This window comes from Panthera pardus, unplaced genomic scaffold (assembly GCF_024362965.1).
Source record: "Panthera pardus isolate Hobbes unplaced genomic scaffold, ASM2436296v1 HiC_scaffold_13, whole genome shotgun sequence".
In the NCBI taxonomy this organism is placed as follows: Eukaryota; Metazoa; Chordata; class Mammalia; order Carnivora; family Felidae; genus Panthera; species Panthera pardus.
The window spans coordinates 41,079,168-41,097,611 of NW_026526688.1; the positions used below are offsets into that span (position 1 = coordinate 41,079,168).

General features: G+C 39.4%; 1 protein-coding gene across 5 annotated transcripts in view; it reads left to right on the forward strand.

Moving 5' to 3' along the window:
* Positions 1–13,094, forward strand: part of KAT6A (lysine acetyltransferase 6A) — a 114,053-nt gene extending 100,959 nt beyond the window's left edge. For 4 of the 5 annotated variants that reach the window (XM_053901020.1, XM_053901023.1, XM_053901021.1 and 1 more), the window contains exons 14-17: positions 491–698; positions 1,885–2,487; positions 5,246–5,558; positions 7,644–13,094. In XM_053901020.1, coding sequence (XP_053756995.1) covers positions 491–698; positions 1,885–2,487; positions 5,246–5,558; positions 7,644–10,324 — 3,805 coding nt within the window. In that variant the 3' untranslated portion in view covers positions 10,325–13,094. Of the gene's footprint in view, positions 1–490; positions 711–1,884; positions 2,488–5,245; positions 5,559–7,643 lie in introns of those variants that run through there. The other variant, XM_053901024.1, reaches the window with a different exon arrangement.
* Positions 13,095–18,444: the final 5,350 nt, after the last annotated feature.

Sequence of the window (18,444 nt, forward strand, 5' to 3'; positions counted from 1 at the left end):
CTTTTCTAATGTTGGGAGCTTCTTCACGTAATGAGAACAACTCTAGAAATAATGCCTAATAAAATATATGTCCATGATTTATTTCCATTATATGTGGTATAAAATAAAATATAGGTCAAGGGAAAGTCAGCTCACTCTTATCTGGAGTGATTGGGAAAAGATCACAGAGAAAGGAAGGAAGCATTGGGCTAGAAAGATGGAGAATAGGAGATAGTGTACAGGAGAGTAGCAGAAATTCCAGAGCTGGGAAGTATGAGACAGTGAATGGTTAAAATAACCAAATCCATTGCTGTTGTTGAGTATGAAGTATGTGTCCAACTTTGTATTAGTTATCTTGTATGGTGGCATACTTCTATATTTCATCTTCCCAGGCAGGCTATTTTTGAAGCATTTATCATCATCTCCAGGTTTTCTAGGGGTTATAGCTCCATATTCATTGTTAGGTACTCTTATACGTTGTTGATTGCTATAAACTTTGCTCTGGTTCCAGATTTGTGATAATCCGCCGGGAAAAACTTATCCAGGATCACATGGCAAAGCTTCAGCTGAATTTGCGGCCTGTAGATGTAGATCCAGAATGTTTGCGCTGGACCCCTGTCATAGTCTCCAATTCTGTGGTCTCAGAGGAGGAAGAAGAGGAGGCTGAGGAAGGAGAAAACGAAGAGCTGCAGTGCCAGGAAAGAGAATTAGAGACAAGTGTAAGGGCATGAGTAGTCTCTATTTTTGATAACAGAAGGCTCTATTTTTGGTTTTCATGATTATTTGTGATATGTGTTACAATATCTTAAACCAACACCATCAATTCACATTAGATTTTCAGAGATGATTACAGTGATAGAGATTTCAAGAAAGCTGGGTTTTGTTTACTTAAATTGTATATTTTTAAGCCTTAGGTCATTAGGAGACCTTCAAATTTGTAATAATGTGTTATGTAGAACTAAATATTTCTTACCAGAGTGCTGATAAACGGCTAAATCTTAAGCTGTGTAGTAACTGACAAATCTGAATTTAATTCTGACCATTGTTAAAACAAATTAAGATACCTTTTCCTTAAAGTAAAACATTAAGGAAATAATGTAAACATGTATGTTCTAATAGAGCACTAAACAGTTCAGTGGGTACACAGATGTCTTTAGCCATTAAAGGGTTAATGAGGGACTGTATGACATTGTATAGTTTTCAGTATTTTTTGTCACATGATGCCTACCTTTCTCTGTTTTTTTTTAAAGCCGTGCTTTCTTCCTTTAAAAATCTATGTCCTCCTTTGATAAACGTAAACAATTTCATGCCCCTGTTTAATGTAATTTAATTTTCAAAATGAAATTAAATATTCAGAATAAAAATAAATCAAAATAATTACAGAAATTTTCTTTCATTTTTTTCAAACACCCCTTTTCTCTTGCCCATACCCCAGAGCCCATCTTCTCTCTGTTTATAAATTTTTATTTCTGATAAATTTTAAAATTATATCATTTAACATTTATAAGAACAATGCTGTTCATTTTGTTTATTGAAGGTGGGATTACATAGTGGTTAAGAGCACTAACTCTTGGGTCTCACTGCCTGGGTTTATATCCCAGCTTCTATATTTGCTATTGCATGTCCTAAGGCGAGTTACTTATATTTTTTTGTGCCTCGGTTACCTCGTTTTGTAAAATGAGGATGTAATAATAACACTTCATACAATTGTTGTGAGGATTAATGTATCCTATAAAGCATTTAAAGCAATGTCAAACACATGAGAAATATTCATGATAGCTACTAAATTATGCTTTTCTTTTTTAAAACTTTGTTTTCTTATCTCTGTATTTAGGAGGTCAAATAGGAGATATAACTGAATAAGGCTGAAAGATTAACCAGCATGGTTTTATTTTCTAAAATCAGGTGGGAAAGTCTGCATCTCGGGAGAACAAAGAGCAAGATTCTTACTCTTCAGTAGAAAGTGAAAAGAAACCAGAAGTTATGGCACCAGCTAGTTCTACGCGTCTGAACAAGCAAGTCCTTCCTCGTGATAGTCTTCCTGCAAACAATCAGCCATCTCGGAGAGGCCGCTGGGGAAGGAAGAACAGAAAAACCCAGGAACGTTTTGGTGATAAAGATTCTAAACTGCTCTTGGAAGAGACATCAGCTCCTCAGGAACAATATGGAGAATGTGAGGAAAAATCAGAAACCTCCCAAGAACAATACACTGAAAGTGAGGAGCAGTCAGCAGCCTCTCAGGAGCAGCCCAGCCAGGATGGGAAGCCAGACATTCCCAAAAGAAGACTAAGTGAGGGGGTTGAGCTCTGGCGAGGACAGCTAAAGAAGAGCCCCGAGGCACTGAAGTGTAGACTACCAGAAGGCAATGAGAGGCTGCCCCGTCGCTATAGTGACGGTGACAGGGCTCTCCTCAGAGGCTTCAGTGAGAGTAGTGAGGAAGAAGAAGAGCCAGAAAGTCCTCGGTCCAGCTCCCCACCAATTCTTACAAAGCCCACACTGAAGAGAAAGGTAAGGCTTTTCTTGTGATTCGTTTCTTCGACTTGTCTGTTCTTTCCCCAGTTGCAGCTTACTATATACATTTGTCTATCCCAGAGTTCTGAGAAAGTAAATGTAGAAATTCTTAGTGTGTATTTTTTAGACTTTATACCTTGGTGTATTGTAGCTTATGATCCTCCCTGTGAACATTTGAAATGTGTATAGGACTTCTTTGGTTCATGGAAATGAACATAGACACCATGAGCTTATTTAAGAGCCGACAAACTTTTTTAGCTTGCTGATTTGATGTTCTGATCATGACTTTTAGGGATTTGTAAAATATTTTAAAAGCATATATAGATCGGAAATGTTTATGTTAGAAAAGGAGAGAAATATTTGACAGTTTGATGGACAGTGGTGCCCTGTGTCGGGGGTGCTCTGAGTGAGGCCATTCGTCTTGAGTGGGACTTACCCCCTGTGGTCTCTTCTCCCATTTCTGTCTCCCCCCCCCCCCCCTTTCTTCCAGTGGTTTGACTTAACCTGGTTGTGAAAATATTTTCTCAGTTCTATTTGTCATCTTGCAAAGTTTGAATGAAACCAGTTTATAAATGCGATGAGAGGATGAAAACAAGTTCTGGTTAACTGTATACCAGAACTACCCCAGGCTGTGGAGTGAACTTTAAGCATTTCCACAAGCCAGCCACACTGAGCTCAGCAACCTGGATGAAACACCGTGTAGTAGAAGGGTGACAGCTTTCACCCAAAGCAGTGAAATTGTTCCTTTCCTTAAGCAGAGCCTTATGAAAAAAAAAGGGCTATATATAAAAATACAAGGTTTTAATTTTAGAACAGTTTGAGATTTATGCAATTATTGCGAAGAAAGTACAGAGAGTTCCTGTATTCCTTACACCCAGTTTCCCCTATTATTAACCTCTTACGTTGGTATAGTACATTTGTCACAAATAGCCAATATTTTGTTAACTAGAGCCCATATTTATTTAGATTTCCTCAGTTTTCCCTTATGTTCTTCTCTTCCAGGATCTCATCTAGCATACCACATTACATTTAGTAGCCATGTCTCTTTGGGCCCCCTTGGGTGTGACAGTTTCTCAGACTCCTTGTTTTTGACAACCTTGACAGTTTGACAAGTACTGGCTAGGTATTTTAGAATTTACCTCATGATATTAGAATGGGCTAATAGGTTTGGGGGAAGAAGACCACAGAGATAAAGTGTCATTCTTATCATATAAAGGGTGTGTGATACGTGTGTACATGTATACACATGCACACACCAAACACAAGAGTATTACTGTCAATATGACTTATCACTGTTGAGGTTAGTCTCGATCACCGGGTTTGAGGTTGTGTTTGTCGGTTTCTCCACTGTAAAGTTACTCCTTTGTTCCCCTCTCCCATACTGTACTTTTTGGAAGGCAACACTGCCCACCCGCCACGCTTAAGATGTGGAGAGTTGCACTGTATTCCATAGGAGTTCTGCTTGGAGATTTATCCATTTTTCCCCATCTGCTTATTTATTCAAGCATTTCTTTATGTCAGCATGGACCCAGATATTTACTTTACACTTTGAGTTATAAACCAGTAGTACTACTTTATTTAATTTGTTCCTCAGATTCTTCCAGCTTTGGCCATAGGAGTCTTCACTTCTGTGTCCCTTTAACTTAATATGTACCCCCATCGTTGTGAAGGTGTTTTGGGTTTGTTTTTTTTTTTTTTTTGAGCACTTCCTTACTTCCTAGTACTGCGAGATGATCTAAGCTTATCTTGTATATTTTATGTCCCAGTCCTAGAGTCAGCCATTTTTCCAAAGAGAAGAGCCAGACATGTTTAACCTACTTTGAAAATTGTACTTCAACTAAACAGACTAGTAAATTTGAAGCGGAGAGAAATTGAACCCTGGCTCACTCTGCCATTCATTATGTGATCAGGAAGACTGTATCTTTGCCATTCCAGGCTTCTATTGCCTATTTTTAAAACTGTGCTATTTCCCTGTGTAAAAAAGAGAATATCGTAACAGGCAGTGAGATCATGTACACAATACCTGAAGTTCTTACAGAAATGCGCCAGACTGGGAGTCAGAGACTGTCTTTTACAACCGTTTCCATACTGACTGTGTATGTGACCTTACACAGGTCCTGTAACCTGTCTCACCTCTGGAGTAAGGAGATTGGATTAGATTATTTCTGGTGCATCGTCTCTATCATTTTGTTTTATCTGTTGTGTAATTTAAGGTATTATTAGATCAACCGTAGTACAAAATTGTGCCCAGTGTACCACTTTCCAGTAACAGATTTATTACTTTTGAAATACTTCGTATCAGGTAATTACACATCAGCTCCATGTTTTTACATTTCACCATAACTCCTTATGGGTAGCTCATGAAGATGGCATACAGCTTTACTAATAGTTCTGTTGATCTTCAGAGAGCTATGAGACGAACAAAAAGTGTTCTAGTCCTTTTTTTCCCCCTCTTGAAGTAAGAGAAGTTAAAGGACTAGCTTCTGTGTCATTTCAGTATTGAAATAGGCAATTCCCTAGGGTGTTAAATTTAACTGAACTATTAAAGGGAATTACAATATCTGCTCTCTATGCCTTTTATAAAGTTCTATTCAGTTATCCACCATCTTTCTGTGATACTTTATGGTACAGTATTTTGAAATAATATTCAAAATGTCTGTTGGCTGATTTGAGTAGGTTTAAAAACTATTAATCTTGTTATTAATAGAAATGTTAGTATTAATTCCTGTAAATACTTTCTTTCTCTTCTAAATAGAAACCAATTCTTCACCGAAGAAGGAGAATCCGAAAGCGCAAACACCACAACAGCAGCGTGGTCACAGAAACGATTTCTGAGACTACAGAGGTATTGGATGAACCTTTTGAAGACTCTGACTCTGAGAGGCCAATGCCACGATTAGAACCCACGTTTGAGATTGATGAGGAAGAAGAGGAAGAGGATGAAAATGAACTCTTTTCTAGAGGATACTTCCATCGTTTGTCCTCACAGGATGTGCTCAGGTGTCGATCCTCTTCTAAGAGGAAGTCTAAAGATGAAGATGACGAAGAAGAGTCCGATGACGCTGATGGTATGTTTTACAGAACCCGCTGCTTATGGTAGTTTTAGTGTCTCTAAAGAAACACACTTCAAGTGATAACTGCAAACCCTTCAACAAAAAAGCTGAAAAGTGACACACCCCACTAAGCAAGTAAAGGACGGCTTGATAATCTCTAAAAATTTGTGTCAAGCACATTCATCCCCATTTTCTCCTTTAGTCCTCTGTCCTTTTAAAAAGTGTTTTTCTAGTCTTCCCTTCAACTGAGGACCTAGTTTTTCCACTGGAGAAAATATCTTGCTGTTAGGAAATTGTTCTTTTTTGCCTCCTCCTTTCTCAGCCATTATCTGAATCTTCCGTTAGTTGGTGGATTGGAGTTAGCCTCAGGAAGATCTTGAAGTAATAACCCTTTACCAGAAAGTACACTCTTGTGGACTTACCTGTTTTGCTAATTGTTGTATGCTGAGTGCTTAAAATAGACACTCAGTAAATATTGTTAAATGAATACATGCTACAATGGTTCTAAGATCCGACTCATGTAAATTGGACTTGCCTCACATCTGTTCAGGATGTGAATCATATCTGAATCATATCTCTAATGTGCCTTTCTCTACGAGTAGTAAATTTCTAATAAAAATGGTGACAGTGCCTCAAAATAGGCTCAATTTTTATGGCATAGCTAAAAATCCAATGGTTTACTTTTGAAATAGCCTTGTCATTTAGAGATAAAGAAATGGGCTCAGAAATGTGCTAGGTCACAGACTAGTTCATCCTCCCCTAAAGTTTCTGCCAGTGCCTCATGCTGCCTGCAGCTGCAATGTTTGCCTCACCATAAGGTCAGACTGAGTTTTTTTTTTTACTTTGGTGGGTGAATTTGAAGAAATCTAGTTGTCCTCTCTTGGTGGATGTATAGCTTTTATTAACTGAGTTTTTTTATTCTTCTCTTAAAAATAAATCCACTCAATTTCATATCTAGTGGAAACTTGTGTTTTCTCCATTCTCCTGTTTTTATATAATAAATAGTTTTAAATAGTGATAAGATGACTGAGTTCTTTTATTGTGATGTATATATTAAACTAAATATTTATTGTATAAATTTGGCACTTCAGTAAAATTTCTGCCTTGGATCATTGTAGCTCAAATAGTATCCCCCGTTTAAGTTCTTATTGACTTGGACAAATTTTCTCTGATGCAACCATTTCCATTCTTTATTTTCAAGTTATTGCTAACTGTACCTTCTTAGTTCTCCTCTCCAGATCCTGTTTTTGCTTGGTGTTCCTCCTTTTAGAAATTAATAGGAAATGTGAAGGTACTTAATGCACCACACACCTAAATATGGTTAAAATGGTACATTTTATGCTATGCGTAGTTTACTACAATCTTTAAAAATAGAAAAAAATTAATGGGGAGAAAATAATACCAATATCAAATTTATTTCTGATAAATCATTGTCATTAACTTGTTTTTTTTCCGGTCAGTATTTATTTGGGACTAAATGCCTTGCAGCTGTTCCCATACAAACACAACATTGACTGAGCATGTCAGATTGCTTAGTCATGGCCTGGAGTAATTAACTCATGATATTACCTGAAGTCATGATTTTATGGAAACTAAAAAAAAAGCCAGAGAGATAATATAAATTGCAAACAGGGGTAAAACAAAAAAGAAGAAATGAGTTGATTTGTAACTTACATAGTAAAGACAGCTTGTCTAAAGTAGTTGTAATAACTATTGAGTATTTGCATCTTTACACAGCTTATCTCTGTTTTCTAGATGATAAAACTGAGTATTTTAGACTAACTTACAAAACCATGCAGTTGGTGATGATAAACCTGAACTGGCTTTAACTGGTGGTTGGTAACAGAATGTTGACCTGGATTCTTTCATCGTTCTGCCAGCTCACTGCGTGACTTTAAAAGATGTCATTAATTAGATTTCTCCTTTAGATTCTTAGCTTGTAAGAGAAGGTAATCAGGAGTTTGTGATGATTAATAAAATCATTCCCGTTGCACATGTGGTCTCAGAAAAAAGTACTAGAAAATATACAAAATCTTTTAACTTTTTTAACGTGCGTGTGTGTGTGTGTTTTTTTTTTTTTTTTTTTGTCCCTCTGTGTAGACACTCCTGTTCTAAAGCCAGTATCTCTCTTGAGAAAATGTGATGTGAAGGATTCTCAGCTTGAGCCAGATACATCCACACCTATGAAAAAGAAAAAGGGATGGCCCAAAGGCAAGAGCCGCAAACCAATCCACTGGAAGAAAAGACCTGGTCGCAAACCAGGATTTAAGTTGAATCGGGAAATCCTACCCGTTTCTACCCAAGAATGCATTGTTGAGCCCACCATTCCCATTCCTAAACCGGGACGGAAACCCAAACTTCAAGAGAATGAAGAGACTGTTGAACCAAAAGAAGACTTGCCTTTAACAGAAGAAAGGAAGGATGAGGAGGAGATGCATGTGGAAGCGGAAGAGGTTGAAGAGGGAGAAGAAGAAGATACAACCAGCAGTGAAGTTAGAGCGGCATCTCCAGTGGATAGCAACAGTCCCGAGACTGAAACGAAAGAACCCGAAATAGAAGAGGAGGAAGAGAAGCCCCGTGTCTCAGAAGAGCAGCGGCAGTCAGAGGAGGAGCAGCAAGAGCTGGAAGAACAGGAGCAAGAGGAAGAGGATGAGGTGGCTGTAGAGACAAACCAGAATGAAGACCATGATGCAGATGATGAAGACGACGGCCATCTGGAATCTACCAAGAAAAAAGAGCTAGAGGAGCAGCCCGTTAGAGAAGATGTCAAAGAGGAGCCTGGTGGCCAGGAGTCTTTTTTAGATACTAATATGCAGAGCAATAGGGAGAATATAAAGGATAAAGATGAAACAGAACCAGATTCTGAAGAGGAACAGACTTCCCACGAAACATCCATGGTATCAGAGCACATGCCAGGGTCTGAGGACGATCATGAAGAAGATTCAAACTCTAAAGAAGAATTAATTGAGCTAAAAGAGGAGGAAGAGATTCCTCACAGTGAACTGGATCTGGAAACCGTGCAAGCAGTGCAGTCTTTGACTCAAGAAGAAAGCAACGAGCATGAGGGAGCCTACCAGGACTGCGAAGAAACTCTGGCCGCGTGTCAGACCCTGCAGAGCTACACCCAGGCCGATGAAGACCCTCAGATGTCGATGGTGGAAGACTGCCACGCTTCAGAACATAATAGCCCGATATCTTCTGTTCAGTCTCATCCCAGCCAATCAGTCCGTTCAGTCAGTAGTCCCAACGTGCCTGCCCTTGAAAGCGGTTACACCCAGATCAGCCCGGAGCAAGGATCCCTGTCCGCACCCTCTATGCAGAACATGGAGACCAGCCCCATGATGGATGTGCCTTCCGTATCAGACCACTCTCAGCAGGTGGTGGACAGTGGCTTCAGTGACCTGGGCAGCATTGAGAGCACCACAGAAAACTATGAGAACCCCAGCAGTTACGATTCTACGATGGGTGGCAGCATTTGTGGGACTAACTCTTCCCAGAGCAGCTGCTCCTATGGTGGGTTGTCCTCCTCCAGCAGCCTCACCCAGAACAGTTGTGTTGTCACTCAGCAAATGGCAAACATGGGCAACAGCTGCAGCATGATGCAGCAGAACAACGTCCAGCCTGCTGCTGCCAACTGCAACATCAAGTCACCTCAGAGTTGTGTGGTGGAGAGGCCTCCCAGTAACCAGCAGCCGCCGCCCCCACCACCACAGCAGCAACAGCAGCAGCAGCAGCAGCAGCAGCAGCAGCAGCAGCAACCAGCACCACAGCCTCCGCCGCCCCAGCAGCAGCAGCAACAGCCACCGGCGCCGCCACCACCTCAGCCCCAGCAGCCTCAGCCCCCGCCCCCGCCCCAGCAGCAGCCCCCCCTGTCACAGTGTAGTATGAATAACAGTTTCACTCCAGCGCCTATGATCATGGAGATACCGGAATCTGGAAGCACTGGGAACATAAGTATTTATGAGAGGATTCCAGGGGACTTTGGTGCCGGCAGCTACTCTCAACCATCAGCCACCTTCAGTCTAGCCAAGTTGCAGCAGCTGACTAACACCATTATGGACCCTCATGCCATGCCTTATAGCCATTCTCCTGCTGTGACTTCCTATGCAACCAGTGTTTCTTTGTCTAATACAGGACTGGCTCAGCTAGCTCCGTCTCATCCATTAGCTGGGACCCCTCAAGCACAAGCCACCATGACGCCGCCCCCAAACTTGGCATCCACCACCATGAACCTCACGTCACCTCTGCTACAGTGCAACATGTCTGCCACCAACATCGGCATTCCTCACACTCAGAGGTTGCAAGGGCAGATGCCAGTGAAGGGGCACATTTCCATCCGCTCCAAGTCCGCGCCACTGCCCTCTGCAGCTGCCCACCAGCAGCAGCTGTATGGCCGCAGCCCACCAGCGGTTGCCATGCAGGCTGGCCCTCGTGCATTGGCTGTTCAGCGTGGCATGAACATGGGGGTTAATTTGATGCCGACCCCTGCCTATAATGTCAATTCCATGAATATGAACACCTTGAATGCCATGAACAGCTATCGAATGACGCAGCCCATGATGAACAGCAGTTACCATAGTAACCCTGCCTACATGAACCAGACAGCACAGTATCCTATGCAGATGCAGATGGGGATGATGGGGAGCCAGGCCTATACCCAGCAGCCTATGCAGCCAAACCCTCATGGAAACATGATGTACACTGGCCCCTCCCATCACAGCTACATGAACGCTGCTGGTGTGCCCAAGCAGTCACTCAATGGACCTTACATGAGAAGATGAGCAAGATGAACTTGCAATTAAAAACTTAAATATATATAAATAAAGGAACCTTTTATACTGACAAACCAGAGAAAAATGGACCTTTTTCCAGTTAAAATATTGCTGTAGATTTAGAGGAATTTTTCTTTGGTTTATTTTATTTTTTAGAAAACCTGGTCTTCTCTCTCTTTTTTTTTTTTTTTTTTGGGGGGTTCATTTTGTTCTGGGTTTTGGTTTTCTTCATAATCTTGAACATTTTACAATAGAACTCATCTAAAAATGGATTTGGGGATAGGGGAAACATGCACAAAAATCTTTTCATAATTAAAAAGAGCCTTACTTTCTTTACATACCACATGGACAGAATTTGTGTAAAAGTGAATTATCTTTATTTTATTTTAAAATGTATGTTTCCCCTCACTGTTTGCAGCTCCCAATGTTGTCATTTTTAAATGTTATATATACATCTCGGGGGTTAACGAGACCCCTTCCTCCAAACCCAACCTTTCATTTCCTACTTCATTCCAGCAGGAGGCACTTAGGGGAGACTCGGATGGGGACATGGAGAACAACCCAAGCTCCTTAAACTTATTATTATTGTTAATATTATTATTATTATTATTAATAAAGCGAGGCAGGAAAATGCTTCTCCTTTTAAAATCCCCTCCACTCCCTACACTCACACACACAGACACACACACACACACACACACACACACACACACACACACCCCTCTTGACCTCTTGAAACCTTTCCCCAAGAATGTTTCTTTATAGATGGACTTCACTGAAATGTTTGTTTTTCTTAAATCAAGTGTAATATAATTTTGGGGGGGGGGGTTGTTTTTTACTATTCCCACTCAGCACTCAGAGACACAAAAATACTGTAAGTCTCAATTAACAGCAGAATCTCAGAGGAAAGCTGTTTGCAATCCTAATCCAGCCTTGGAGGAATAGAGATGGTCAGTTAACAATCAAAAAGAGGAAATTAACCTCTTTGTTTTTTACCACCTGGTGAATCAGCCATAACACACATATTCCATGCAGCCTCTTGTTTTTAGTATGTACTTTGAGATGCTAAGGGTCTTGATTCTTGAGCCTTTGACTTTGACTAAACTCAAACAGCAGTCCCCAGTGCTTAGCCTCTTACATTCTTATACAAAGTGTTGATGGATGACTGTACATTTCAGTGATTTGAAAAATACCTGACAGACATTTGACACTGTTTATTTTATGTTGGAAGAGATGATTTAAGGGAGATCATGGTGTGAGTTTTATAGCTACTTAAATGATACATACCTCTAGTTTTCATTTTCTTGAGATCCTGAGTTCATTCCCTGTGAATCAGAGTGCACCAGCCCCTCTCCTGTGAGTGGTTAAAAGAGAAGAGGGATAAACCAACCACCAGCATAGTAGGGCAAATCTGGACAGCAGGGTTTTAGCAGGTTCCTTTGTTGCTCCCAACTCCATTATCTTTTCTCTTGTGCAGCCAGTTCGCCCATTCTCTTCCTGTTACTTGCTCCAGGGATAGGTAAAAAAAAAAAAAAAAATATATATATATCTATATATATGTTCCATCATTAGAAGATGGAAAATATTATACCACTCGGTATGTGCAGTCAAATATCCAAAAGGGGGAAGTACTGCTTAAAGAAATACCTGTAAGCATTAAATTCTCTCCTTTATTTGTACATTTTATATAGATAAATTTTTGAAGTACTAATTAGGCATTAAATTTTTTCAAATGCACAGGTTTGTTGTTTTTTTTTTTTTAAATACACTTTAATTGACTTTCTCAATTAAATGTGTTAGGTAGAAAAAGGCAGAATTCCACATCTTAACCGCTATCAATTCTGAGCATGTGCAAGGCTGTGTAGGACCCAGTTTCTCTGTATATACTCTTCCAGTTCCCAATCATCTATGTAGAAAGTGCACTGTGCTGCCCTCTCCCTACATCTTCAGCTATGTCATTGCTTCCTGGTTGGGGTGGGGATGGGGTGGGTCGGGAGGGAGGTATATTGGGAGGAGGGTGGGTCAAGGCAGAAGGAGAAGCTGTTGAAATGAGGGCCGTGAATTCAGTTTCTGTTGGTTTGCGGTTGTGTTTGGTTTTATTTGTTTCTTTAAAAAAAAAAAAAAATTCAATCGGGCAGCTCCCTTTTCCACAAGCCTTTTTGTGACTGTAGAACTATTGTAGAGAAAATGTTCTTTTCTATATTATGAAAGAAATTATCCAACACAGTAATATTGGTACCTGTCATTTTTTCACTTCTGTTTAAAAAAAAAATGTATTTTTAGCAAGATAACTTGGGTAATCTTCTAAAAAAGAAATTTAAAAAACTCACTGTTAGTGACTTTGATGCCTTTTAAAATAAGAGCTTTTTCATTTCATTCCATCTTTAAAATTTTTTATCTTTGTTGTAGAATATTAAAAACTATTTTAAGAAAGATAAAAATTCTCTTTAAAGAGATCTCTAGAGTGTGTGAATAGAGCTCCAGATGCCTCTAAAAGCCGCATGTACAAATGAAGCTAAGTCTATTCCTGTCTGTTTATATTTGCTTTTCCTGTTTTGTAACCTCTTTGTACTTTGTTCATGGTGACTTGTAAGCTACGGGGAAGGGGTGCCTAGATGCCTTTGTATTTCTCCATGTCATGCGCTCCTGGGCCAGTCGGTCTCCCTTCCTCTCCTTGTATGTAATATCACTTTTTTTTCCCCTTTCTAGCAAGTACTTTCAAAAAAACTCTGTACATTTTAACATAAAAAAAAAATAAATTATGTTGAGCCATTTTGGATGTCTGTCTTGCATGTGGAATTTTTCTCCCAAATATTTCAAACTCTCAGGTTCCTTTTCTACACACCGAGACTTAGAAATATTAGCCTTTTTCACATTCGTCTTTATGTAGCAAGTATAAATATTAGCCTTTTCACATTCCTCTTTATGTAGCAAGTATAAGTTCATGGCCTTTACTTTGAAATGCCAGTCTTCATTCCTATGTGTGTTTAAATGCAGACAGTATAGATGGTTTTTCCTCTTCCGGTGAAAATGGTATTATAATCTCCCTTTGGAGTTTTTAGGGGAAATTCCATTGAAACCTATAGGTACTGTAATTCATTTAAGCAAAGAGAGGAAATATGGTCGCAATAACAAGTAGCTCCTAGAACTGGAACAAAGCTGTTTTTTCTCAGCTTACCTGATTATGATATAATCGAGGAAGATTTTGCCAGAAGCCAGGGTCTTGAACATTTATGATCTTCTCTGATGTTTTCCAAGCTGTTGTACTTGCCTCTCTTCATTTAGAATTTTGGATAGAAGGCAGACTCCAGAAACTTGGATTTGGCTTTGAGAAACTGACAGCTGGGGGTAGGGAGGTAAGGCAGGTGCAAGTTTTAGCTGCCACTCTTTGCTGAGTGAGGAATTCATGAAGTGTCCATGAACAGTACCTATAGCAGACATTTGTTCTTGATCTTAATGCCATTTAAGTTTATAGTTCTGTCATCTCCAGAAAAGAAATGATTTGTTTCCCTTGATTTCTTTGCTTGCTGAAGTAACTATAATTTGGACCCATTGCTGGCACTTGTACTATGCAATCATTAGTGGATTGTCTCCAAAACAAGCTTCTTTGTTCCTGCAGACTACCTGTTGTAAGTGAATTCAACAATACAGCGAGTCTGATTTTCTTACAAAGGAGATGTGACCACAGAATGTATTCTAGATTTTTTAAAGTGCTAACACTCCCACTATATTTAAATTACATTTAAATTACAACTTGAATAATATTTCATTTATAGCCAACCCATGAATGATCTCACTAGGAGGTACTCTTGTTTCTTTATGGTCCACCTTCTGGCCTTTTCACTCTACATCAAAAGGTAGATGTGGGAGGAAAATGATAATGCATTTAATTCATGTATATTGCTGAGAGCCTTGGCCTACCAGTGTTAGACTCTATGGCCTTGCATTCAGTAACTAGGGTTCCAGGAAATCTATTCCTTTTGGGCCTCTCTGGGCATCTCAGGTAGTGCCTAGCTTCCTTTGTAGCATAGTGACAACTGTGGGGCCTGTCAGGTAGTCAAGTCTAGCTCTTTAGGTGACAATTGTTGTTTCAGATTCTTCATGTTACAACTGGGGCGGTGTATGGTGGGGTTTTGTCCTTCCTCTTAATGTGCAAGACGTACGTCAATGATGATGGAAAGGGAAAGGCATAGTGAAAAGAAATAAGGAAGAACTGTCCTTATTGGCAGAACAGAAGAAGCAAGATCATTATGACAGGTGGTGGGGAAACAAACTCCATATTCTCGATGTGACTTTAAAGAAATCTAAAAATTCAAGTGGCCCATTTCTGTAAATGAACTCAGAAGACCACATAGACTTAACATTTCTTAGGTTGGCAAATGTCTGGAATTCTTGAACACAGTCATCCCAACAAAGCTGACAATCCCCAGAGTAAAACTCAACTCGTTTGTTAATAAATTTCTGGTAAGGGACAGGGTGGGTTTGTTACGTAAGCTGGTGTGGTCACCTAATGCAGTACAGACCAATGGATTTTTTTCCCAAAGTGACAGCTACAAATTGGGCTTAATGAGATTCCTTGCTGTATTAATGAGACTAAATATTAGTATTGGTACCAATTACATAAATCCTCAAAAAGGTGGCAGATGTAATTTCTGCCCGGAATAAGGAAAACCCTGGGGTATCATGATGGGCTTTGGTGTTTTGAGATCTTTTAAAACACTAGGCAGAGACGTTCTCAGTGAATTGTTTTCTGGTGATTTTTCATGAATAAACTTTTAAGTGTGAGATAATATATTCTTGTCATCAAGAAAAAAACATTCCAACATTTAACTCTACTACACAGACATCTCTGAAAGCCACATTTAAGCGACATTCAAAAAAAATTTTTTTAACATTCTCTGAGATGACATTTTTTTAACCAGCCATTTTTAGTTTATATGTGTACAGAGATGAGCAAACAAAGACAAGTGGATGAACTGACATCAACTGGTCACCTGTACTTTAAAGCATGGAATGAGGGCCTGCTCATTGGCATTTCTGTGAATACACACTGAAAAACTGACATCTGGTTCATGTTGAAAGACACAAGCTGTTCAGATCACTTCTCAAGTTATTTAAGTTGGCCTTAGCTTTTTGAACCCCAGAATCTTCTTTTTTGGGAAATTTCATATAAAACATTTAAATTGGTTTCCCAAGATTAAAGTCTCTTGTGAACAAAGTAAAGAAAAACATTCATACATAGAACTTCTATGCTAGGACTCAGGCTCTGCCCATGTACAAGTTCAAACTGTTTAATTGGTGTATTACATTTAATAAAGTTGACTGACTCAATTTTCTTCAGAGGAAAGTTAGAAAAGCAGTTGTAGTCAATTATGTCAAAATGATTGAATTTGATCCTAGTTTTCCAGAGAAAATGAAAACAGCAATATATTGAGTGGGAGGCAGCAAGGGCGGCTTTACTAAACGCAATGACCTCTTGGAAAATAGAATAATTACACCATTTTTAAAAAAGTTTGTCTAGCTCCTATTTAAGAAAAGTAACTAGAGTTGACCAGAACTCCTAACTTGACAGCCTCAAAGGACTCTTGATTGAAAGTTTTAAATCCGAAAAGTGAGGAACGTGGAATATTGAAAGAACAACTTTATAGGGCCAAGGAAGTAATTCTGTTAAAGTTACAAAGGAAAACAAAGCAGACCCAAACCAGCCACTACAGTCTATCTTTGCTGAGTTACTTTGCTGGGGCTCGCAGGCTGTGGAATGGTGTTCATCAATTTGCTGCATCCTCCTTAGTGCAGCCACTTGGTCTTTAGCTGTCCTCCAGCTGCCTCCTGCACGGTTCCAGGCGTCCAATGAAAAGGTGAATATGCCCAGAGAAGAAGAGTGACTTGGTGGTTCTGTCTTCTTATGCCTGTTTTTATTGTGAAAATAGAGTCTACACAGAGTCCATTAAACACAGCTTCATGCGTCTGTTTAAAGTGAATAGGTTTGTACAACTAAATCTGTTCGAAAAGTAGAACAGCCGCCCAGAAATGTGAGGGCCCTTGTCTAATTGTAATCTTCTCTCCCAACCAAAGATAAGCACCAGACGTATGTGTAAATACGTCTTTAATTTAAAAAAAAATTTTTGCAACTTAGGTGTGCACTTTTTTTTAATGTTTATTTTGAGAGAGAGAGTGTGGGGGGGAAGGGCAGAGGGAGAGGGAGAGAGACAATCCCAAGCAGGCTCTGAGCTGTCAGCATAGAGCCAGATGCGCCACTCCATCTCACAAACTGTGAGATCATGACCTGAGATGAAATCAAGAGTTGGACGCTTAACTGACTGAGCCACCCAGGTGCCCCTGGGTATGCATTCTGAAACACCATAGTTTCATTTTGCCTGGTTTTGAACTTTATAAAAATGGAATCATGTAAAGCATAGGGAATATAGTCAATAATATTGGAACAATGTTGTTTGTATGGTGACCTATAGTGACTACACTCATGATGGTGAGCACCGCATAATGTATAGAATTGTCAAATCACTATGTTGTACATCTAAAACTAATGTAAAATTGTGTGTCAACTATACTTTGATAATGAATTTTTTTTTTTAATTTTTTTTTCAACGTTTTTTATTTATTTTTTGGGACAGAGAGAGACAGAGCATGAACGGGGGAGGGGCAGAGAGAGAGGGAGACACAGAATCGGAAACAGGCTCCAGGCTCCGAGCCATCAGCCCAGAGCCTGACGCGGGGCTCGAACTCACGGACCGCGAGATCGTGACCTGGCTGAAGTCGGACGCTTAACCGACTGCGCCACCCAGGCGCCCCTGATAATGAATTTTTTAAAATGTTTATGTATTTTGAGAGAGAGAGGGTGCACATGAGAGGAGGAGAGGCAGAGAGAGAGAACCTCAAGCAGGCTCTGAGCTGTCAGTGCAGAGCCCGACCTGGGGCTCAGTTTCATAAACCATTGGATTGACCTGAGCCAAAGTCAAGAGTAGGATGTTGAACCAACTTGAGCCACTCAGGTGTTCCAAAAAAATTTTTTTAAAAGAACGCATTTTCACTCTAAGTTTATGGTACCTAAAATTTTAATTAAGACATCATACCCATCTCCTGAAGTTCAAAAATCTGTTTCAGAAATAAAATTGGGGGCCCCTGGGTGGCTTAGTCAGTTAAGCCTCTGACTCTTGATTTCAGCTCAGGTCATGATCTGGGGGGTTGAGGACTTGAGTCTCATATCTGGCTCCACACACTGAGTGAGATTCTTCGTCTCCCTCTCTTTCTCCCCCTCTCTTGCGCATGCACACAGCAATGCACTTTCTCAAAACTAAAAGTAAACATTAAAAAAAAAAGAAAACTGGATAATGAATTTTCAAAAAGCCTGTAACGCTGAAATGGAATAATTTACTAGAAGTTGAGATGGTTTAAAAATATTTGACAATTTTACAAACCTAAAAATGCATGTAATAAATCTTCAAAAAATGGAATTCTGCAGTTTGCATCTGGTTTCCCTCAAAATATTTGTGAGATTTGTTCCTGATGTTGCATGTCACTATAATTCTTTTATTTTCATGGCTGTATAATATTCTATTATAGAACTATACAAAATGTATTTATACATTTTAAAGTTGACATAGATTTAGGTTGTTTCTGTTCTGGGTTATTACTGTGATATGGCTATGTTTAATCCTGTGTACGTCTCCTGCACACATTTGCAGACATTTCTCTTAGGATTCTCCTAGAAGGGGAATTGCTAGATGATAGGATGTAACTTCTGTACTAGACACTGCCAAAGAGTTTTCAAAAATAGCCATAATATTTCTTTTTGCTCCCATCAGCAGTATATGAGTGAGAGCTCCTGTTATACACATTCTCTCCAGTATTTGATATTTTCAATTATTTTATATTTTTGTCAACCCACGAGATATGTAGTGGAATCTCTTTGTGGTTATATTTTGCATTTTACTGAATTATTAATTAGATTGAGTACCTTTTCATATGCTTATTGGCTATTTGAAAACCCTCTTTTGTGAAGTGTCTGTTCAAGTCTTTTCCCTGTAATACTATTGAGTTGTCTTTTTCTTATTGACTTGTAGGAGTAGTTTATGCATTGTCGATGTCTTTCCGCCAGGTACATGTATTAC